Source organism: Barbatula barbatula, assembly GCF_947034865.1.
Source record: "Barbatula barbatula genome assembly, chromosome: 20".
Taxonomy (NCBI): domain Eukaryota; kingdom Metazoa; phylum Chordata; class Actinopteri; order Cypriniformes; family Nemacheilidae; genus Barbatula; species Barbatula barbatula.
Window position 1 is genome coordinate 14,747,889 of NC_136783.1, and position 20,747 is coordinate 14,768,635.

Sequence of the window (20,747 nt, forward strand, 5' to 3'; positions counted from 1 at the left end):
CTGTGCAGGGCTGTACGTAAAGACTTCATACTCTCAAAGTATATGGAATGGCAGTTTGCTCAGCGTACTGGCGGCTCACCAGAAACGAAACGTAAATGTCTCCAGGATGCTGTGCGCTGTCGAGATGTTTTCAGGCTGTTACAACTGCACACTGAGAGAACAGACCTCAGTCAACCACTTCCATGCCCCCTACAGGTCAAAACAAACATACATGTCACGTTTTACATTTTGTCATTTAGCAGAAGCTTTTATCCAAAGTGACTAACAAATGAGGTAAACAATGGAACCAAATGGAACAACATAAGGACAACAACAAGCATAAGCATAAGTAAAACTGGTCTCATAGCCTACCACAGTATAGAAAGCTACGTTTTTTTAAGGATAGAAAGAGTAGAAAAGAGATATAAGTCTGAACTAATCGATCAGGTGTTGACGGAAGAGATCTGTTTTCAGCCGATTCGTAAAGATGGCTACAGAATCTGCTGATTTTGTAGTATCGGGCAGATCATTCCACAAATGTGGTACAGATCCAGAGAAGATGCTTCAGAGTGTTTTTTTCCGTTTTTGGGATGGCACTACAAGACATCCTTCGTTTGCAGAGCGTAGGGATCTGGCGGGTACATAAGTCTGTATTAGCGAGTGAAGATATGGGGTGTAGGTCAAGAGCAGAGCTTTGAATTTGATGCGAGCGACTATAGGTAGCCAATGTAACTTAATGAAGAGAGGAGTGAGAGCTTTTTTGGTTCATTGTAGAATAGTCTTGCCGCTGCAGTCTGGATCATCTTTAGAGGTTTGGTTGCGCAAGTCCAGCTAGTAACGTATTGCAATAGGATTTTCGTAGCATGCTTGGACAGGAATTTTCCTAATGTTGTAGAGGATGCCTGAGTGGTGCTGTCAACATGATCCGTGAAGTTTAGCTGAACATCTCCCAGGTTTCTGCCCATTCTGGAAGGTGTGATGGTTGATGAGCCCACTTGAATGGAGAGGTTGTGATGAATATGTGGATCGGCCAGGATTACAAGCAGTTCTGATCGACAGGAGGATGTGGTTGTTAACGGTGTCAAAGGCAGCAGATAGATACAGTAGGATGAGTACAGAGGAGTTAGAGGCTGCTCTTGCCAGTCTCAGGACTTCAATGACCGAGAGCAGCGCAGTCTTGTTGGAATGACCGCTCTAAAAACCAGACGGGTTGCTCTCCAGAAGTTCGGAGGAGAGCTGTTTAAACACAACACACTTAAGAGTTTTGGCAGTGAAGGAGAGATACCACTCTGTAGTTATCTAACAGTGCAGCATTAACATGGGTTTCTTCAGTAGCGGGGTAATATGGGCCTCTTTGAAGACTGTGGGGAATATACCAGTGGTGAGAGAGTAATTTTTGGTATGATGTATTGACAGAAATGCAATATAATAAATATATACATAAATATGTCATAAGTGTATAAAGACCTTACATAATGAAGCGTTATGTTTTATCATCTTACAGTGAGCTATTTCTATCTACATACACCGGGGATCCCCTTACATGGAATTCCCCATTGTGTTTCTACATATCCCTAAAAGGAATAAGTTGCTCTACAAAGCACATTTCGTAATACATTATCTCCTTCGGCAAAGAATGAAAACGTAGCCACGTCTTAGTTCTGGCTTTGAAGGCCGGGGGAGGGAGCCGTTGGTTGCAATTTCCAGCCTCACCACTAGATGCCGCTAAATGTACATAAACTTTTACATACACTGGACCTTTAATGACTGAATGGCCTCTTTCTAAAACAGGAAAAGGGGGAGTCTGCACTACACCTAGCCGTCCTGTTGGTTGACAGGACATCGCTGCACGTGGCTGACTTCCTGTTCCACAATTGGTAAGTTCAATTATAAGCATATCAGTATTCTGAAAACCTTGAAGCAATTGATTTTCGGTAAGTCTTATTAAATCAGTTTATTTAAAAATTTAGATTGTGTACTGAGGTAATACAAAGTCTGTGTCATGCATACAACCAACATACAATTTTAAAGTCGATGCTAAGGTCAGAATTCTTGATCGTGGGATGGAGGTGATGGAGAACATCCAACCATCATGGATGAACATTTAGCATCTGGAACCTTTCAGAGGCGGTTAAAATGCTACTCTGGGACATCAGACTCAGCTGGCTCCAGAGTTATAACTGCTTTCCTTAAGGTTTTGTGTGGCTTTGAGAGCCCGAAAGAGAGAATGAGAGCTGGAGAGCTATGAATCTAACTTTAGTAACAGACACAGATGTATATGATCTTCCTTTTCTTTTTCTCCTGTCTTCTGTTTCAGTAATAATCTGGATGCACAGACTGTGAAGGGAAATACGGCTTTACATTACTGCTGTCAGCACAATAAAACCGAGTGCCTTAAACTTCTGCTCCGAGCCAAGGCCAACACACATATCAGTGAGTCACGATCAACTCCAAAACTAAAAAATCAGTTATTAAAATATAGTTAACAAATATAAATCAATAACTGCCTAAACAACTTAACCAAGATACTGTAAGTAACCAAGACAATTAAAAAAAATTTTAAATCCATTAATAAATACATTTTTAACCTTCACAATATTTTGTCACAAGACAATTTAATGATTTGACGTTAATTACGTTACTCCATAAATGTTTTGGTTTTTATTGCTAAATAAGCTCAAAATATTTCTTGTTTTTGTACTTGTTTTTTAATTGATATATATAAATATTATACATTAATACAATAGATAATATGATGTCATTTATTATAAAACTATTTGTGTTCAGGTGAGAAAAAAGTCAGTCATCAGTGATGACGAGTGATATGATCATAATGATTATCATAATGTTATCAAATTATGATCATTTTCATCTTTCTGTGAACTAATCTCTAAACATAAGTGGTAATACTTAATATGTGTCATTATTAGTGTTTTATTTGTGATTGTTAAATGATCCTGTTCAGCCTTCTGACTGTCTGCTTGGCTGTAGATTAAACCGTCTTCAAGAGATGTTTATTACAAAGGAAAATGATGGTTGTGCTGATGATAATTGCTGTTCTGTGATAGAGAATGAGAATGGAGAGACGGGGCTGGACATGGCTCGCAGACTGAAGCACACACTGTGTGAGGAGCTGGTGAGTCCATTCAAAGCTCTTTCACTCTCAAAAAGGATGTGTTCATCATTAACACATTATTTTATGTGTCATTTTGTGTTGATTGTGTGGTAAATAAATTAAAAGGGACAACGCAAGGTTGAGTTAAAAATAACACAAAATGTGTTGTCCAGACATTTTTAAGACATTCTTATGGGTGTATTTAAATGTTTAAGTGTGTACGCTTTTTAACACACATTAAAATATCCATGCCCCAGTCATATGATGTGATGTGTGCAGATCCACCAATCACAGACCAACCAGTTCAACATGCACGTGCACGTGGAATATGAGTGGAGATTACGGCAGGATGACCTTTATGAGAGTGATGATGATCTTGATGAAAAGGTGACCACAGAACACTATACTTCTACTTTAATGGAAATTTAAAAATAATAATTCAGTCATCATTTATTCACTCTCATGTGGTTCAAAACCTGTATTTGACTCTTTCTTTTGTGAAACACAATAGAAGATATTTTGAGAAATGTGACATTTTGGTGTTGTGTCCATAGAATGGAAGTCAATAGGGGCTAAACAATATTCTTCAAAATATCTTCTTTTGTGTTCTACAGAATGAAGAAAATTATATGCACATCATACAATTTGTTTTGGGAGTTAAACAATGATGTTCCTTACGTTTTGTAGCTGGGTCCGGTGAAGAAGGAACGCTTAGGACGGCCGTTCAGCCTGTATCAGAGTAGCACCGCTTCTCAGGGACCTGGAGGAGGGGGGCTGTTTAATGTGGGTCGGAGGCTGGCAATGGCACGGGGAGACAATAGGCGCGAAGTGTACACCATTCCCAGCTCTCAAACCCGCAGCCTTGACAGTCCACCGCCACCGCCCCCTTCCTCACCCGCACCACCACTTCCACCCAGAGTCAGAGGTAAGTAATCTCTTCCCCATCTGTTCTCCTCACTTCTCATGATGGTTCTGTTTACTCTCCTCGTGTTTTTTCCAGCTCCAAATGTCCCCCCTCCTCCCCCTCCTTTGAGCTCACCTGACGACTGGTTGTCCCATGAAGTTAGCAGCAGTATGAAGCGAACCCCTCCTCCCCCCCTTATCATTCGACACAAGCGCACCTATTCTGAGCCTGCCCCTCAGGTGCCCCCCAGCCCCCACTCTACACGGCAAGGACCAACAGGTATGAACAAAGTCTGATGTGCCGTAGGGCGCTCTATGCCAGAGTCACAAACAAGATTCCCACAGTCATTGAAAACCTGATAAACAATATTTAGGACAGTTAGGGAAGTCATGGATATTTGATATGTTAGCATCATTTTCTAGTTCTGCAAAGCTTTAAAATGCAGAAACGAATGCAGACCTTCCGTGTGGAAACCCCAATTCTCCATTGGTCTCATAATGGTTTTAAGACAAGACGCAAGTGTTGTTATTGGGAAATAACTTACCTTGGAATATCTTGCCAATTGGAATCAAATATTGTACAGCGCTGTGCTATAAAATGGTTATAATAATCCAATACAAGCAGTCATGGGAAACCCTTAGTCAGATCATGAATGTAATGTTCTTTTATTTTCCTTATATAGATTACGGAGCACCTGCTCAGAGAAGCTTCGGTGGTCCAGATTCACCTTTCCAGAAGTGTGTGTAAGTGCTTGGGTTCCTTTTAGAGTCATAAATGCTGCCCCTTATTGGTTGTTTGCTAAAAACACACAAAACAACATGTTCGGTTCTAAAAAAAGCAATCATAAACGGATGCTTTTATCTAATAAGACGTTCAGGACACAAATTGTGTCATTACAAAATCTGTCATCACAAGTCCATCTGGAGCAGCCAAGCGGCAACATTCAGTTCTCTCTCGTGAAACCAACACGGAAGTGACTTAAACTGCAATTCATCCACTAGCTGCTAGTGACTGGCTACAAAACAATGCAAAATCTCATTGAGCCACATGTAAAAATTCCCGAATTTACAACAGAAATATGTTTACCGCCTGGTACATAAAATGATTTTGGTCTATATAGCTTTTTGCCCTTTATGACAAATGTGAAGGGTGATTTCTTTATAACACATCCGTTTAACTTAAATTAATCCTTTAAAATTTTTTCTAAATTAAGTGCATGGCCACTGCAGTGACAAGTGGTTTCAGCATGGGCTCCAACCACGTCCTACCTCTTTGTCCATTTTCAATTATCCGGGATCGACATGTGGTGACACGCTGCTAAAATGGCGACGGGATGCACCGCCCACTTTAGGCTTCAAAAAAGCTCCTCAGAAACCTCAGAGTGATGACAAGGACTCTATGTCAATGTTTTATAGCGTCTATCGGAGAAACCTGAGGTCAAGTGCATTACTTCATATGGCAAGGTCCCTTTAATGCATTAATTCACCCAAAATGTTTTATTCTGTCATCATTTAATCACCCTCTTGTCATTTCAATGACTTGCGTTCTTCCACAGAACACAAAAGAAGATATTTTTAAGAATGCAAGTAAATGGGGACCAGTTAACAACTTTATTAAAAATATTCTTTTGTGTTCTGCAGAATAAAGAAAGTTAAAATAGTGTAAAATGACAAACAGGCGTCAGTCAACTCAGCATCCGTATCCATAATGGCAGCATTTGTATATGTAAAGCTCCTATGTAGTCTACTTTAATGGGGAAAGATCCAAGTCTCCAGATTATGGCTAAAATAACGGTCATTCATAATTCTTGAACAATGACAATAAAGAATTGTTCTATTCATATAAGCAAAATATAACAATAAAAGAATACCAAAAACAACATAATTCATGCTAAACGCTGTATTTGTAGGCTAGTTTTGTTTATAAATTGTGCATTAGCATTTATCTGTAAAAATAAACCTGGGCGCAAGGTTAAGGGTTAAAGTTAATTTTATTATTTAAAGTATATACAATACCAGTACTATACAATACAGATTTATGGTTTATATTCTTGATTGCTTTATAATGATCATCATGACTTTTTCAGCTCAGGGTCTCCTAAATACTCCGCCTCTGCTCTCAACTCCTTATCTGAGCTGCCAGAACGAGGTTGTTGCTTTCTTTCTTTCTTAGATATCTTTTCATTTTGTTTATTTGGTTATGCTGTTTCGCCATAACTGCTGTAATCTCTCTCACCAGGCTTTCGAGCAGATGGGGAGAGCAGCTCCTCCCACTTCCTGTACCAAAGCCCACAGTATATAAGCAGCGCTGGGCGGCACACTCCAGCTCTCTCTCCCACATCCCCACACTCATTCAGTTTTGAGTCTAACGGAAGCTCTGCCACCTATGCTGTTCCTCATGCAAAGCCCAGGAAATCTCTGGTGAGAGTACCGTAGTCCACTCATGAGGATTACTAGGGTTGCTTCATTTAAGTAGAAAAGTAGAAGCTTCCTCTTACCGACTGCGAGTGGAGGTTTATTATTCTCCATTTTTTAGCTGAAGTCAGCGTCACCGGAAAACAACACCAATCAAGCAGTCATGTCAACAATATCCTGTGCTTGGCGGTCTTTAGACGTGGGGCCTGGCATTTAATATTTAAGGAGACATGACAAATTACCCCATAAACAGACAAAATCAATTATTCTAAAACTATTAATTCACGAAATTTACCATATCCATTGCATGAATTTAATCACATTGGTCATTATCATTGTTACTCAAATAAAAATATCTGAGAGACCCCCAAAGTCAATTTTTTTTTCTTCAGGGGGTCCTTAATGCCAACCCTCCTTCAATTCGAGCTCTGGTCTCATTACTCTCATGGGTCTGAGTGAAACAATTCTCACCTTTTGATTTAATAGATGGCTACAAAAAACAATACTTCCTTTGCTCAGCAGCTTCGCCAGCCAAGCTTTGAATATCTATGTGCATGCATACTCATGCTGGTGCAAACAAGAGAATGTGAAAGAATGTTATTTTGATCAAATTGCCGATGGCTGTTGGAAAGAGAGACTGTGATAAAGGCAATGTGTTTCTTGCGATTGGGGTTAAAAAAAAGTATGACAGTTAATCAAATGTAAAATTTCACAATGTCATGTTTTTTTTCTGTTTCTCGCCTGTGGCGTTTAGAAGTCGAAGCTTAGACGTGTGAAAGCCATGTACGACTGTGTGGCGGATCATCATGATGAACTCACCTTCAATGAGGGCGAGGTACTTGTGGTATTAGAAGAGGAAGATGCTGATTGGTGGGTGAGTAAAGTTTCTCGTACACAAAGTATAACTTAAAAACCTATTCTGACATTCATTTTAAGGGAGGGCCTTCTGTATTTTTTTTAACAATCGTAAGTTAATATACGATTCACATCATACAAATTAACCACCTTGTAAAATAGGCATAGGGCCATATCATCAGGTTGGAAAATTCGGAGTTGTGTAAATATGGGACTATATACTGTCAAAAAAGCTAATATACAGAAATATTGATTTAAATTAATCTATCATTTACTCACCTTAAATGTCATTACAAACCTATAGGACTTTCTCTCCTCTGCAGAACACAAAACTAAATATTTTGAAGAAAGTTGGAAACCAAACAACCCAACCCTGGAGACATTTCTCAAAATATTTAGTGGACATTACATACAAATATTTGCCCGCAAAATGACACAACTTACCAATCACATGTTTTATAGCCTAGATAACTTCATTTTATTACTGCAAGTACAGTAAATCCAACAATTTTTTTGGGTGAGGTTTTAGTTGTTGCAGTCCCTTAAGTTTCAAGTTACTTTCAAAACCCGCTGGCATAAATGATTTGAATGACCTGGGAAAGGTTCAAGTCGGTTTTAATGAGGTAGCAGCAAGGTTCCTGTTAGCCTTTGACAGAGCCGTACTGTGACTGCAGATGTGTTCAAAAATCTCATGAGAACGGATGGAAACAATTAGAGCAATGCATTCTCGGTCCATACATCTCCACTGTGCTTATCTGATATCCTACAGACACGTTTGTACAGGAAGCCTTAAAATGATCCACATATTCATAACTTAAGTTTTATTTTTGAAAAATCTGCCCTTTACTTCATTTGTGTTTTTACCATATTTTCTCAACCATGCAACAAGTCCTGCTTTTTATACACATTAGCATGTGCTGTCCATTCCCCTTTTAACCAATTTCATGTTCTCCTTCTGAAGGCTTTTGATTACTTTACCCAGAGGTTATATTATCTCCCTTTCAGCATGGCTACATCGAGGGACAGCCTGACAAATCAGGCTTATTTCCAGCATCGTTTGTCTCATTGCTCTCCAAATGAAACCTGCCAAAGGAACTGAAATCAGCAAGGTTGACTCTACTGCCAAAGCACCCTGGAAGAGGGGGTCTCGAATCTACACGCAGAACCATCAGTAATGAACCATCATCTTAACAAAGCAGAGTTCACAGGCCCTTCAAGCAGAACAGCTTCATTGTTTGACCAGGCCCATCGCCATCCACTGAGGCTAAAAAAGTCAGCCTAAACTGAACCCGCCCAAAGATTCTCATTCTGTACTACTCTCAAGAAACAGCATGAGGTGCATTGGATGAAAAGTGAATTATCATTTGTGACTGGTTTGTAATTATATTATTTTTTTAAAGCCTGATATAAAAAGCGTAATGTTTTTATTTTATATTAACTTTCCAGTTAAGAAAATTAAAAACAGGGTAGTGACCAGGAATGAATGAATTCTGAATGTAATATGGTTACATCTCTACATGTATATACCTGTACTTCACATGCAGAAACAGGTTTAGATGTTTATGTAAGTGGTTTATTGCAAGACAGACCACAGATTAATCACAAAACACAAACTGTGAACATAGATGCTAACAAACATGTGCACACCAGCAATTTGGCCATTACAAGGGAATAAAACAACCACATTCAGCTGAACAATTTTTTAAAATGTGTACTTCCCCAAAAAAGTGCTTTGAGAATTGAGAACAACTCTGATCATGTGGTGCCCATTTAACATATTATCAAATTTTGTTTTGTCAAATGTAACCATAACCATACAAGTCTTTTGAGTTACTGCTTAGATAACCTGGACTCCAGAACTAACAGAGTCTGTTTTAAGTGGTCATCTATTTTTCTACTTACATTAGAGGACATTATATATACCTACTGTATTCAAAAAGATTTCAACGTTTGCTTGGTCTCCTGTTGCTGTCACAGAACTTGAACGGAAATGGTTAACGTGAGATATTTATGTATCGTGTGTCTCAATTTAATATAGGCTTATATGATTTTCTGCATTTTTATTTATGCAATAAATATCAATTTAAATTTTTAATAATGGAGTACTGGATACCCTAAACTGTTACATTTACATGTTTTAAGCTTTGGTTCTATTCTATTTAAGTAGAGGATTAAAGACAATTCTTTGTGTTTCAGTTATTTTCTATTCGTCATTCAGTTTTCCACAAACCTAAATCATACTTCTTGAATTTGATCGTGTTTTTTCTGGTACTCCCCAAAAAAAGTGTGAGATGTTGATTGACACAAAACCAAAATACTCTGAAGAACATACAATAACAGCGCTGCGTGTGTACGGTAACTCTTGGCAACAGACATCATCAAGTTTCAGCCCTGTCACAGTCCTTATAAAAGTTTACAATAATGCAAACATAGATATAAAAGGGAAAAACCACAGGACATTTACAACCAGACATTTCAACTATAAAAATGCAACGATTAGTTGTAATTTAAAGTCACGGGACGAGAAACATGAAAATGAATAGAAGATAATACAGCATAGACTATTTTCAGAACTGTAAATCACAAGGCATAGAAATAAATCTGACAAAAGTGTGTTATTATATGGGCGCCAGGAGGTCATTACAAGGCCACAGAGACCAGATGCCTCACTTTACGGCTTTGGTCTGAAGATATATAATAAAGACAATTATCAAACACCGTTCTTAAAAAATCATAATATATGTGAACAATCTGACGCTTAAATCGATATCACAGTCTAAGGTGACAAAAAAGATTTATCCAGCATGTGTTTTGGATCTTTTTAAATGCCAATATGGCTAAATTAATCGATAACGTTAAAGTCTTTCAAAAAGTCTTTCAAAAAGTCTTTCAAATATTAAAATGTGTGACAATTTAATTTGAAACGCAATATATCTAAAATAACATTTGTGAATGTAATTACTTAAAACATTATGCAAACAAAGTGGTGATTAAAAATTATTGCTCTTTTGATATTTTAGACAATATAACTGCAGTCTGCTATAAAATTCAAGGCTTTAAATTAAGTTTAAAGTCAACATTAAATCAATTTAACATATTTATAACCCATTTCTTCAGGTTAAATATCCGGTTTTACTTATACAGGCCACAGAAGTAAACTGTGACAGCTGTTTCATGTTTGATCTAAATAACACTGTGTCTACATAGCAAGCAAGTGATGTAAATGACTACATTGCTTGCATCTTCTGTCACTCGCTTCAAGTTTAGACGGTTTCAGCGGTTATAATAAAAGTGATCTAGCTTTGCACATTGTGCACTTAAAGTGTAAACACAGCAGAAGGCAAGTCAGTTTGGTCCAAACGAAAAGATAATACATAAAGCGGCTCAGATTAAACCATTTTGCTTACTGTTTGTCAACGTTCAATTCCTGATTAGGGAGGAAGGCAACATCCGGCTTCGCTCCATTAAATGTTTCTTTCCGTTAGGCACATTGAGTTAATTTTGTCAGAGAACAGAAGTTCATTTGGTCTTTAGAATACAGCTTCACGTCTGTGGGTTTGGTTCAGTGTGGTTCACAGTGGTCAATTAAGGTGGATGATCTGCATCTCTTTGGCTTCCATACCGCTGCTGTATATCACATGACTTCAAGCACCCTTTAGTCAATAAAGGGTACAATTATAGTCTCATGTGTACAGTTTGATTTTGCCCTCTGCGTAGAGCCTTTGGATGACCTTTGTCTCGTAATCTGCGTTGTGGACGCCTGTCTTTCGGAAGGCGCCGGCGTTTCTGTTGTTTTCCCAATAGTGGTGCCAGTTTCCGTATTTGTCTGCTCCATATCCAAACACGGACACCTGGAGAGATTAAACATCACAGTGGTTATCTTAAAAAAAGAAAAGTCTTGAGGGTGTCTCTCATGACACTTTCCTTACACGCTCCTTTCAAAATTAATTAGAATACTATAAAGACAAATTTGCTTTACTTAAAATGTTGGCAGATTTTTATGAATTCGTAAGATCTCATTCGTACATTTTAGTACGATTTACTTTCATTGCAGTGATGTTAGGGGCAGGCTTCAGTATTGTTTTTTTGTAGCAATCTTACGTTTTCACAATGTACGAATTCATACGAATAAGCCACCTCGTGAAAAAGTTATGAATTCCCGCGAGATCAGGTTGGACATTATTCACAGAACAACAGTCCATAGTTTATGCATTGAAGCGTAGTTGGAATTTTTAATGTCCCCGTTTTATGTGCCATCTATCTTCCGTTGTAGTTTATGCCTGAATATTGCTAACAAAACAGATAATGTTATTCAAACGTAATAAAGCAAAAAAATATAGCAAGGCACAGAATTGTGAAAATTGTGTTTGCTTTATATTTATAACTAGTATGTGAATAATTATACGCACCTCATCACAGATATGCAAAGCAAATATAAGGGCAATTATCCCAGTCGACGGGTATCTCCCATGATGATTTGTCCACTTGTCATGAACGTATTTAAAGAAGCCTGGATTTACAACTATTGCCTGGAACACACATAGGTTTACCATATGCATTTCTTTATGGATTTACAAGCTTTAGCTAGTTTAAACCTCACCTTATCTTTATCAGCTCTTACAAGTCTTTTCACTCTCATGTATGTCCTGTGTGAAATAAACAAGAACATTTTGTTCAAGAGTGAACGAGTTTAAATGTACACCACCACACAATGAAAGTTCGGCAGAGACCTACATTGTGATTTCGCCGGTGGAGAGTGCACTGGACAGCCACTGCATGTCTAACAGTTTGAAGGGAAGAAGGACGAGACGGACACCGAGGGGAAGATCGATGGCACTCTCCGGGTACATGAAATGATGGGTGGTCTGGTTCCCAACATCCCTTTCATAACCCTGCACTACAGCTTTATTCATTCTGTGATAAAACGACATTTGACATAATATATGTGAATAAAGGAAATTCTATAAGTCATATGCTATAAAGCAATGGCAAAATATGCAACATACCGAATAACAGTTGAATGAGAATCGATCAAAACTCCATGTTTGGACCCCAACAGGTTTCCTGAGTTGCCGACAACTGCACATTTCCGGCACTGGTTTGGCCGGGGAGTTTCTTCCGTTGGTGGAGAGATTACCTTAAACATGCTTTCTGAGACTTCCATGAGTGTCCCAGAAGATGACTGCAAAGACTGTGCAACAAAATAACAGCCTCAGCAATTTAACACTATCAGATTCACTTGAGAACATTTGTAAGCACTGAAATAAAAATCTGACAAAGTAAGGCATGTATCCTCACAATGGCCTGTCTGCATCTGGCATTATTTTACTACACTGCTGCTGTTGGCAAGTTATGCAAAGCCTTAAAAATATAATCCAACGTGCCATGTGAATATAAATGTAATACATTTGAGGCATTCCAGTTTCAGGCTTATCTGAGGGCATGCTCTGTGTGCCATTGCCTGCAAAAGCCTTTAATTAGGCTAAATTAAACCTGACTGAAAAACGTCTGGGCCGAATGGAGGTATATTCAGCCTGTTGGCCTTTCTTTACCCTTGTTCCCAAGGGAGAATTACTTTTTTGTTTAGGGAAACCAGATAATAAGTGCAGCTTGGGCTATCCACCGTGGTGAGGTTTCATGATGTTTGGCAGGCCGATTGTAAGTGAACTTGAGAAGGCTTGGAATGAACACACCAGCTGTTGTCATTCCCTGATGTGTGCGTGGGCCAAAAAGGGGAAATTATATCTGCAGCTAAAATACCTCACAAGCATGACTGAGAGCGAGTGAGTGATGACTTGCAAACAAATCTATCAGCAAACACCTTTATAACTAAATAAATGTAAGCTGATAAGATCATGTTACAAAAAAAGATAACACGTTTTGTTTATTTAAATAATAAGCTAATCAATGTCCAGTAGTGTTTCCCTTAGCATTTACATTTCTTCACTTTTCGGCTTGTTAACATGCTGTTACTGAAAGCGTGAGGCTGACTGTATACACCACTGTGTCATAAGAAATAGAATGAACAATATAAGATACACATCTGAGATTCAAAATGTTATTCCCTGAAAAAAAACCTATAAAAGTTATTTGTGACAATGTTAACTTTGTTGAATAAGATGAGGTTACATTGTCTTCCTCTGAAGCAAACTGTTCTTTTGAACTTTTTTCTCCTGGTCTTCAGTCATATTTAAATTTACAACATTGAAAAGGCACCAAAGTTCACCAAAAATGAAAACACTCACCCTCGAGTTGTTCCATATCTGAATACATCTTCTTTGTTCTGATGAACACGGAGAAAGATATTTGGAAGAATGCTTTAACCAAACTGTTCTTGGCCACCATTGACTACCAAAGTTATGAAATTACAATGGTAGTGCCCCAGAACAGTTTGGTTTCCCACATTCCTCAAAATATCTTCTTTTATGTTCAACAAATACAGAACAAAAAATTATACAGATTTGGTGAAGGTGAATAAATAATAACAGAATTATTTTTTTTGGGTGAACGGTTCCTTTAAATTTCCATAAACTTCAATAGTGGTTTTAGAATTTTGTCTCTGCTGAATTTCTTAAATGAATTAAACTCACCAGCCACCACTTGAGTGACACCGGATCGATGTCATTTTCCCTGCCGGTGAAGTAAGGTTGCTGTTTGTGGTCATAGTGTTGATCAAACCATTCTGACGCACCTGTGTCCGCTATACAAGACTTACAGCTACACAACTGAACTTGTCTTGACTCCAGAACAGGTAGCGTCTGGTTCTTCATTTGTATCCTGCTAGTAGGTGCTATTAAAGGCATGACACTGGTCTTCTGAAAATTGTGAACGGCAATCATGAAAAAAAAAATGGCACCTAGCAAAGCGCCTATGTAAAGTTTTCTCCTCATCATGGTTAAGACAACGGTTGGCTGATGTTCGGCCAGGAGAAAAGAAGATGGTTTTGAAGAAACAGTGCTGTAGCAGGAGGTGTCTTTTGACTCCACCCAATAAATAATGGTTTTAGGGTCAATAACAAACTGTTTTACAATGTAACATGGCCTCAAATGACAGGATCTGCAAACACAAATCATCCATTATCTGTTTGTTAATTGCATGTCCATTCCAGTAGGATTTTCAAACCCAAAAAAGCATCAGGCCACCGGTGAAAAAAACATGGCACGAACTGGGTGGAGGAGTCGTAAGGAGACTGTCCGTAGGCGTTCCTTACTCGTGTTTTGTTTGTTTTGAAGCTGTATGCCTGATTCTGCTTTTCACTCCTGAAAAACACACATCACAACATCTTAATGCTGATTTGATGTTCATCAAGATGTTAGTTTCAGCATACACTCTTAAAAATAAATGTACTTCACGGTGCCATAGAAGAACCTTTTTTGTCTAAATGGTTCCATAAAGAACCTTTAACATCCAAAGTACCTTTCTGTTTCACAAAATGTTCTTTGTGGCAAAAAAGGTTCAGATTATAAAAATGTAAGAGAGAGAGTGCTTAAGCAAAGTTTATAATGGTTATTGTTATGTTTCCATGTGAGCCTGGTTTGACACAGAACGATTACAAACGGTTCTCGGCTCTGAATTTTCGGCACGGTTGTCTAACTGAATCGAGCTACTGAATGCGCGCAGAGTCTCTTGTTTAACTTAGTGTGACGCGTTTGTGTGTACATTCTAAAAAACTTCTGTTATCAACCCTGCGGCTGAAAATGAAACCATGTACAAAGCAACAGGAACGATTCGGCGCGAGGGTGGAAAAGCGCTCAGAGAAGGTTCTTTGAAGAATCATTGACTGAAAGTGGAACCAAAAATCGCTGTTGAGTGCCTTTAAGCACCTTTATTTTTAAGAGTGTACAGTTTCCAAAACAACCTTAAACTTTAAATAACAAAATAAATAACAAATTAGCACTATTTGAGAAACATACTTTTAATGTTTTAATTCATAGTTGTAACTGCAAAGGTAAATCTTTAATAACAACTATATGAAAAATCAAAGATCCAGATTTAAGTTTTAAGAACATTTAGTACGCAAAAAATAGATCAGACATGACAAAAATAATCTTTTAGATTTAGTGAGATAATTCGGTGAAGTGATTCTTCAAACTGAATCCAACCATAAAATTGTGGTTCTTTGAGTCCTCTGAAAGAACTAGCTTATAAGAGTCATTTTTTGTCAATAGGACTGCACTATCGCTAGGACTGCACTATCACACATTTCAAGCATCTCATAGAAAGCAGAAAATACAGACACAACACTTGTTCCTGCTGAGACTGCAAGAGCTCAACCTGCCTCCCCACTAAAGAACTTCATAAATAAAAGTGCTGCGTTAAACCAATCGCGCTGATGCGCCCGCATGCGAAGCAGCTACACACGTCAAGCCTGCAGTAAATCCATCTTTAGATTGATGGCTGTCAAACTCAGCTACTCACACAATCCCCATCCAGAGCTCTGAATGTGACGCGGGTACTCGAAACGGGCTGATTGACAACCTCAACAAGTATCCTTGGAAAAAACAACTTTAAAAAAGCTGCATTGTGTCTTGCCACGGCCAAATTTACAGCGAAACCGAGCTGCTTTTGTATCCTAAATAAGAAACAGGAAGTGTTGCCAAGGCCCAGGACTTTTCTCCTCTGTTAGGGAGCTGTGTCTAGCGGAGCAGGGAGAAGCTGGTAATGGGGTGGGGGATGTGCCATCAGCTGACGTTCAGCTGATTTGGAAGAACCGTCTCTGCCTGCCAGACAGCTGTCTCACTACAGACCAAACAGGCCAGCGTGGCCAAAACCCACTATGTCAGCAAAGCGGCGGTACAAGCAAGTCCTCCCATTCATTATTCAAAGTGAACTATGCTAAAAAATTAACGCAAGGGACTTTAAATAACAAATGGAGGGAGGCACAATGAAATTAATCTGAAACACTCTCGTGCACTTAAGACACGAAACAAGCCGTTCATTCAGAAAAGTAATCGTAGGAATTAGAACGGCTTTGGGACTGCACTAAAAAGGGGCTAGCATAGACTTTGAATATATTTGGTTAAAGTCATAGTTGTTGTTTCCAAAGATACCTGAAATTTTCAGTGATAAAAATAACAAAGAATAGCAAGAAATTGTCCTGATATTCTGCAAACTGTGGTTAAACTCCAATTCTCCTGATTGTTTTTTTTGCACTTTTATTGAAAGTACGCTATTCTTTCTCATCCCAATTTACCGCCATACAAGTAGCAGCAGCTGTTGGTAGAGTTATTTGGCTAATGGAGCTAACACCAATGAGAAATAGCCCTGCCTGAACAAATTCATTTACATACCAATATGTTAAAACCCGCAGCCAATAAGACTCTTTCTAATTACTGAAACTAGAGACTCCGTGATGCCTGCCAAACTATTCAGATTTGATTGCTCATTGAAATGTGCCCTTTACTCAGACGGGACCCCCTTTCACAGGACTTTCTGCCCAAACGTATTGTGCATTGAGAGTACACAGTTGGATTTAGTTGGAAAAGCATTACATAACCATTTAAAGGTGTCTGCGTGAAGTTTTTGAAGGATCTATTGAGAGAAATGCAATATAATATACATAACTATGTCTTCAGAGGTGTATAAAGACCTTACACGATGAAGTGTTATGTTTTTATTACCTTAGAACGAGCAATTTCTATCTGGAATTCAACATATTGTTTCTGCAGTAGTCCTAAACGGACAAACCGCACTACAGAGCGGCGTAAATACGTTCTCTACTTCGGCAAAGAAGCGAAAACATTACGACATCTACATCAGTCGCCATAGTGGAGTGAGCTGTTTGTTGCAATTTGCAACCTCATCGCTAGATGCTGAAAAAATGCAATTCACTGGACCTTTCAGAAAAGGTTGTAAAGATAATTTCAGGATGGGGGGGGCAAATCTAACTAGATTTGTTGGCTTTCCGAAGACAACGCAAACCCCATAAATTATATTTTTCTATCATTTCTTTGAGGATAACCTTTGTTAAAGGAATGATTCATAGTATTAGTGTTGGCTTAGCAGACACCACTACAAACAGACACACACATCATTAACTAAAATCAAACACTTACCACAGGGATGGAAAATACCCTATCAACATCTATTGTAATTAGGGATGCACCGATACCACTTTTTAAGGATCGAGTACGAGTACCGATACTTTTTCCCTGGTACTTGCCGAAACCGACGCCTCTTGTACAGGTTTTTTTGTTTGTGGCAATTTTCTAAGAACAACACAATGAGACTAATGAACATATCAGCATCTTTATTTTTAACAACTTCAACTCATATTATGAAAAAATAAATCAATCTTTTGTGCTTATCAAAACTTTTGTCCAATAACCTCCAAAGGGCAAAACCAAGGACATAAGCATGCAGATTGCCATGCGTGGGTCGTCATCATTGATTTAGAAATATTTCCACACTGCTAAGCGCGAATGAAGCGTTAAGAGAGAGTGATTTACATGTTAAGTCAATGCAAAGACGCGATAGACCTACTTGCGGTGCGATTCACGCAGCGCGAATTGAGCGATCGCGTTATTCGTGCGAGTTGAAAAATCTGAACTTTGGCGAACATTCGTGCCGCGTTAACCAATCAGGAGCCTGCCCTAGTAGTGATGTGATTATGACATAGCGAGCGATGGCAGAAATCTGAAACAACAATGAAGGGCTGCGCCTCTGAAGGATCTGATGGATTTCGAAATGATTAGCATACGAGTACATGAGCTTGGTATCGGGTCCGATACCGATACTGGTATCGGTGCATCCCTAATTGTAATAACAAATGAAACGGGGTAAATGGCATGTAAACATTCACATTTACATGTTGGCATTTAGCATATGCGAATGTCTGAACCGACTTACAACAGTGAGGAAAACAATAAAGTGATTCATTATAGGGAGGCAATAGTACAATAAATATTGTAATGCAATTCCAGCATTATGGATGTGACATTTCTTATCAAAACTTGAAATACAGACTCTCAGAAAAAGATGTCTTCACTGCCAATATATCAAATCATCGGTTTTTTTCTAAACCCCTGTTGAGTGTTGACAGACTTTCAGACATCAGGAAAATACCGGTCTATGCAGAAGTATTCTACTTTAAAATGGGAAATAAATAAACATATAAAAAATTTACTCTTTTTAAAAGAATTGACAATTAAGGTGAATTTAAGAGGTTGAGTAAATTATGATTTTTGGGTGAACTATCCCTTTAAAATTATTAAACAAAAATCAGTAATCATCATTGCTGAAAAAAACTTGTTCCGACAGACTTTACACTGGACTCCAGCCAAAGCCTTCAAACATGCACAGGTGTGAGTGGCTTGTTTTGCTCAAAGCATGTTAAAGAGTCGAGTCATGTTAACACTAAAGTGAGAGTTTCAAGTGATGTCTGGAGTGGACTGCTGAAGGCAGCAGGGATGGATTACTGACCGCCCCAATGGGGCCAGTCCTCAGGCCCTAGGGTGCCCTGGGCTTCAAGGTTGCACCATCCAGTTTGGTCAGGAAAACCCGACAACAATGAAAACAAAAGTTTATCTATCTTCCTCCCTGAACTCTTTGAAAGTCGCTTTGGATAAAAGCGTCTGCTAATTGACTAAATGTAAATGTTATGTAAATCTATGTTTACTATATGGGTCCCATAACCTATATAGAAGGCTTTCGGGGATACCCTGTAAAATCAATGGCAACGTGTGTTTAAGTTGCCTTAACTTAACTAATTAAATGAATATTATTAAAAATTATTTTATTTATTAAATTACAGCACATTTAAATAGCTTTTTCTGATTCCTTTGCTTGATGATTTGATGTTTACAGACATGTGTCACAGGGGCATTTTCTTTATGTGATGCATTAATAAATACCTGTATGTTTTTAGTTAATTAAAGACGTGTGTTTCATACGTGGGAGGAGGCCCTTGGAGGTTACTGGCCCGGGGCCCTTGAAGTCATTATCCATCCCTGGAAGGCAGGGGGCTTTCCTGCGAAGTCTGAAGGTACGTTTCTGGGGTTGTACTCCTGACAAAAGCAGGGGTTAGAAAAACACCAGTACCCCTTCCCCCACGGCATCACTCCAAGCATAGCATTCTTATCACCAACTCTGATAGCCTGAACATCTTTCAGAATGCAAAACAAGAGGGCCTCTTATTTCCTTTCCTCAAAGAAACCTCACATTCAGTATGTGAACTCTAGAACTATTGGCCTAACAAACCAGCACTACCTTACTTACATTGCTGTGCTAGTTACTGAATTGCTCTGGTCAGTCAATACAAATATTGATTTAGAGATTTATAATTCATGGTGTTGATGTATTTGTTTTGATAGAAACGAGCACACCAACAAAACTGTTATATAGATCATATTGCACATAGAATGATCTTTGTCTCAACCAACTAATATACCATACAGAGAGAATGCGGAATACGTGTTATTGCAATGACAAACGATTTGACTACACTATCTATAACTGACTGAAGTCACACGATGATTGTACACTCTTGTCTTTACTATAATACATTTAAAAGACAGTATGAGTAAGAGTTAACATTGAAAACAATCATGTAGGAATTGTCTTACCAAACTATATACATTTGTATGCTACATGTTCAGTATATAACTGAGTATATAACGTTAAATAAATAACGAGTTTGACTACACTATCTACAACGATCACAACTAAAGTCACACAAGCGCAACAACAAGAAATATGTTAAAAATAAAAACATCGTTACACGCAGAGTGAGAACCCCTGTTGCATTCAGACCTAGTGAACTACATAGCAAGCATCGAACGGTCTATGTAATGGTTGAACCCGGACGCGATACCCCAAAATGCTATTTAGGAAGGTAGCTCGTTGGGTTTTGAGCCCTAGCCGTCAAAATACAAGATGTTACAAGTATCCGTGTTTACTTTAAAACCACCCCACGAAAGTCAAAACTTCGCTTACCGGAACCCTAATGTAACATCTTACGTTTAGCGTTAAATTGTGAGTTTTGCTGTCTCCATAAAGTCCAGTTCAAGTTTAATCTTCGAACTGGAAACGTGTGTCACTTCGCGTAACTCTTAATACATCTATAGATGGCTTTGAAGCGGACTTGGTTGTCTTTTCGTTGGCAAAAAGTATGGCTTACAAAAGAAACAGAGCGAAAGGAAGAACATAACTTTGCGCAACTCCGTTAACTCATTCGAGGCTCATGAATTTCTCCCGAGCGCATGTTTTTTAAAATGACTTGACAAAATTAAAAAGATGTATATTTGCTTCACATGCAGTCGACAACAAAAATGGTGCGAGTTTAAGCCACTTACCACCTTGTTCTCGTTTCGACACTGGGTGACTAATAGACGAGCACGAGCAGACCTCCGGGCTGAGGAGAAATGATGTAAAGCTTTTACGTCCTGCATGTGTGTGTGCGTGCGTGCGTGCGTACGTGCGCGCGCGCGCTTGTGTACTGGTATTCATCACTGTGTGGGGATTGTAATTACAGTAGATTTTG

The 20,747-nt window shown here is 38.6% G+C and overlaps 2 protein-coding genes across 8 annotated transcripts in view; one reads left to right on the forward strand and one right to left on the reverse strand.

Annotated features, from left to right (window-relative positions):
• unm_sa1614 (un-named sa1614) overlaps positions 1-9,461 on the forward strand; it is a 27,037-nt gene extending 17,576 nt beyond the window's left edge. For 2 of the 4 annotated variants that reach the window (XM_079483869.1, XM_079483868.1), the window contains 12 exons: positions 9-195; positions 1,771-1,856; positions 2,297-2,412; positions 3,048-3,115; positions 3,374-3,481; positions 3,782-4,019; positions 4,095-4,277; positions 4,681-4,741; positions 6,085-6,146; positions 6,237-6,418; positions 7,167-7,286; positions 8,273-9,461. In XM_079483869.1, coding sequence (XP_079339995.1) covers positions 9-195; positions 1,771-1,856; positions 2,297-2,412; positions 3,048-3,115; positions 3,374-3,481; positions 3,782-4,019; positions 4,095-4,277; positions 4,681-4,741; positions 6,085-6,146; positions 6,237-6,418; positions 7,167-7,286; positions 8,273-8,347 — 1,486 coding nt within the window. In that variant the 3' untranslated portion in view covers positions 8,348-9,461. Of the gene's footprint in view, positions 1-8; positions 196-1,770; positions 1,857-2,296; positions 2,413-3,047; positions 3,116-3,373; positions 3,482-3,781; positions 4,020-4,094; positions 4,278-4,680; positions 4,742-6,084; positions 6,147-6,236; positions 6,419-7,166; positions 7,287-8,228 lie in introns of all 4 variants that reach the window. The other 2 variants (XM_079483866.1, XM_079483867.1) reach the window with 1 other exon arrangement.
• st3gal8 (ST3 beta-galactoside alpha-2,3-sialyltransferase 8) lies at positions 8,822-20,704 on the reverse strand. 4 transcript variants are annotated; one of them, XM_079483870.1, is made up of 8 exons: positions 20,560-20,671; positions 19,120-19,272; positions 13,858-14,526; positions 12,274-12,458; positions 12,002-12,181; positions 11,868-11,913; positions 11,677-11,796; positions 8,822-11,118 (listed from the first exon to the last, which is right to left on the reverse strand). In XM_079483870.1, the coding sequence occupies exons 3-8, from the start codon at positions 14,338-14,340 to the stop codon at positions 10,951-10,953; spliced, it is 1,182 nt and encodes a 393-aa protein (XP_079339996.1). In that variant the 5' UTR covers positions 14,341-14,526; positions 19,120-19,272; positions 20,560-20,671; the 3' UTR covers positions 8,822-10,950. The 4 variants fall into 4 exon arrangements, with proteins under 4 accessions (XP_079339996.1, XP_079339998.1, XP_079339997.1 ...); XM_079483872.1 differs by having other exon boundaries at positions 19,120-19,370; positions 20,560-20,662; XM_079483871.1 differs by lacking the exon at positions 19,120-19,272 and having other exon boundaries at positions 20,560-20,704.
• Positions 20,705-20,747: the final 43 nt, after the last annotated feature.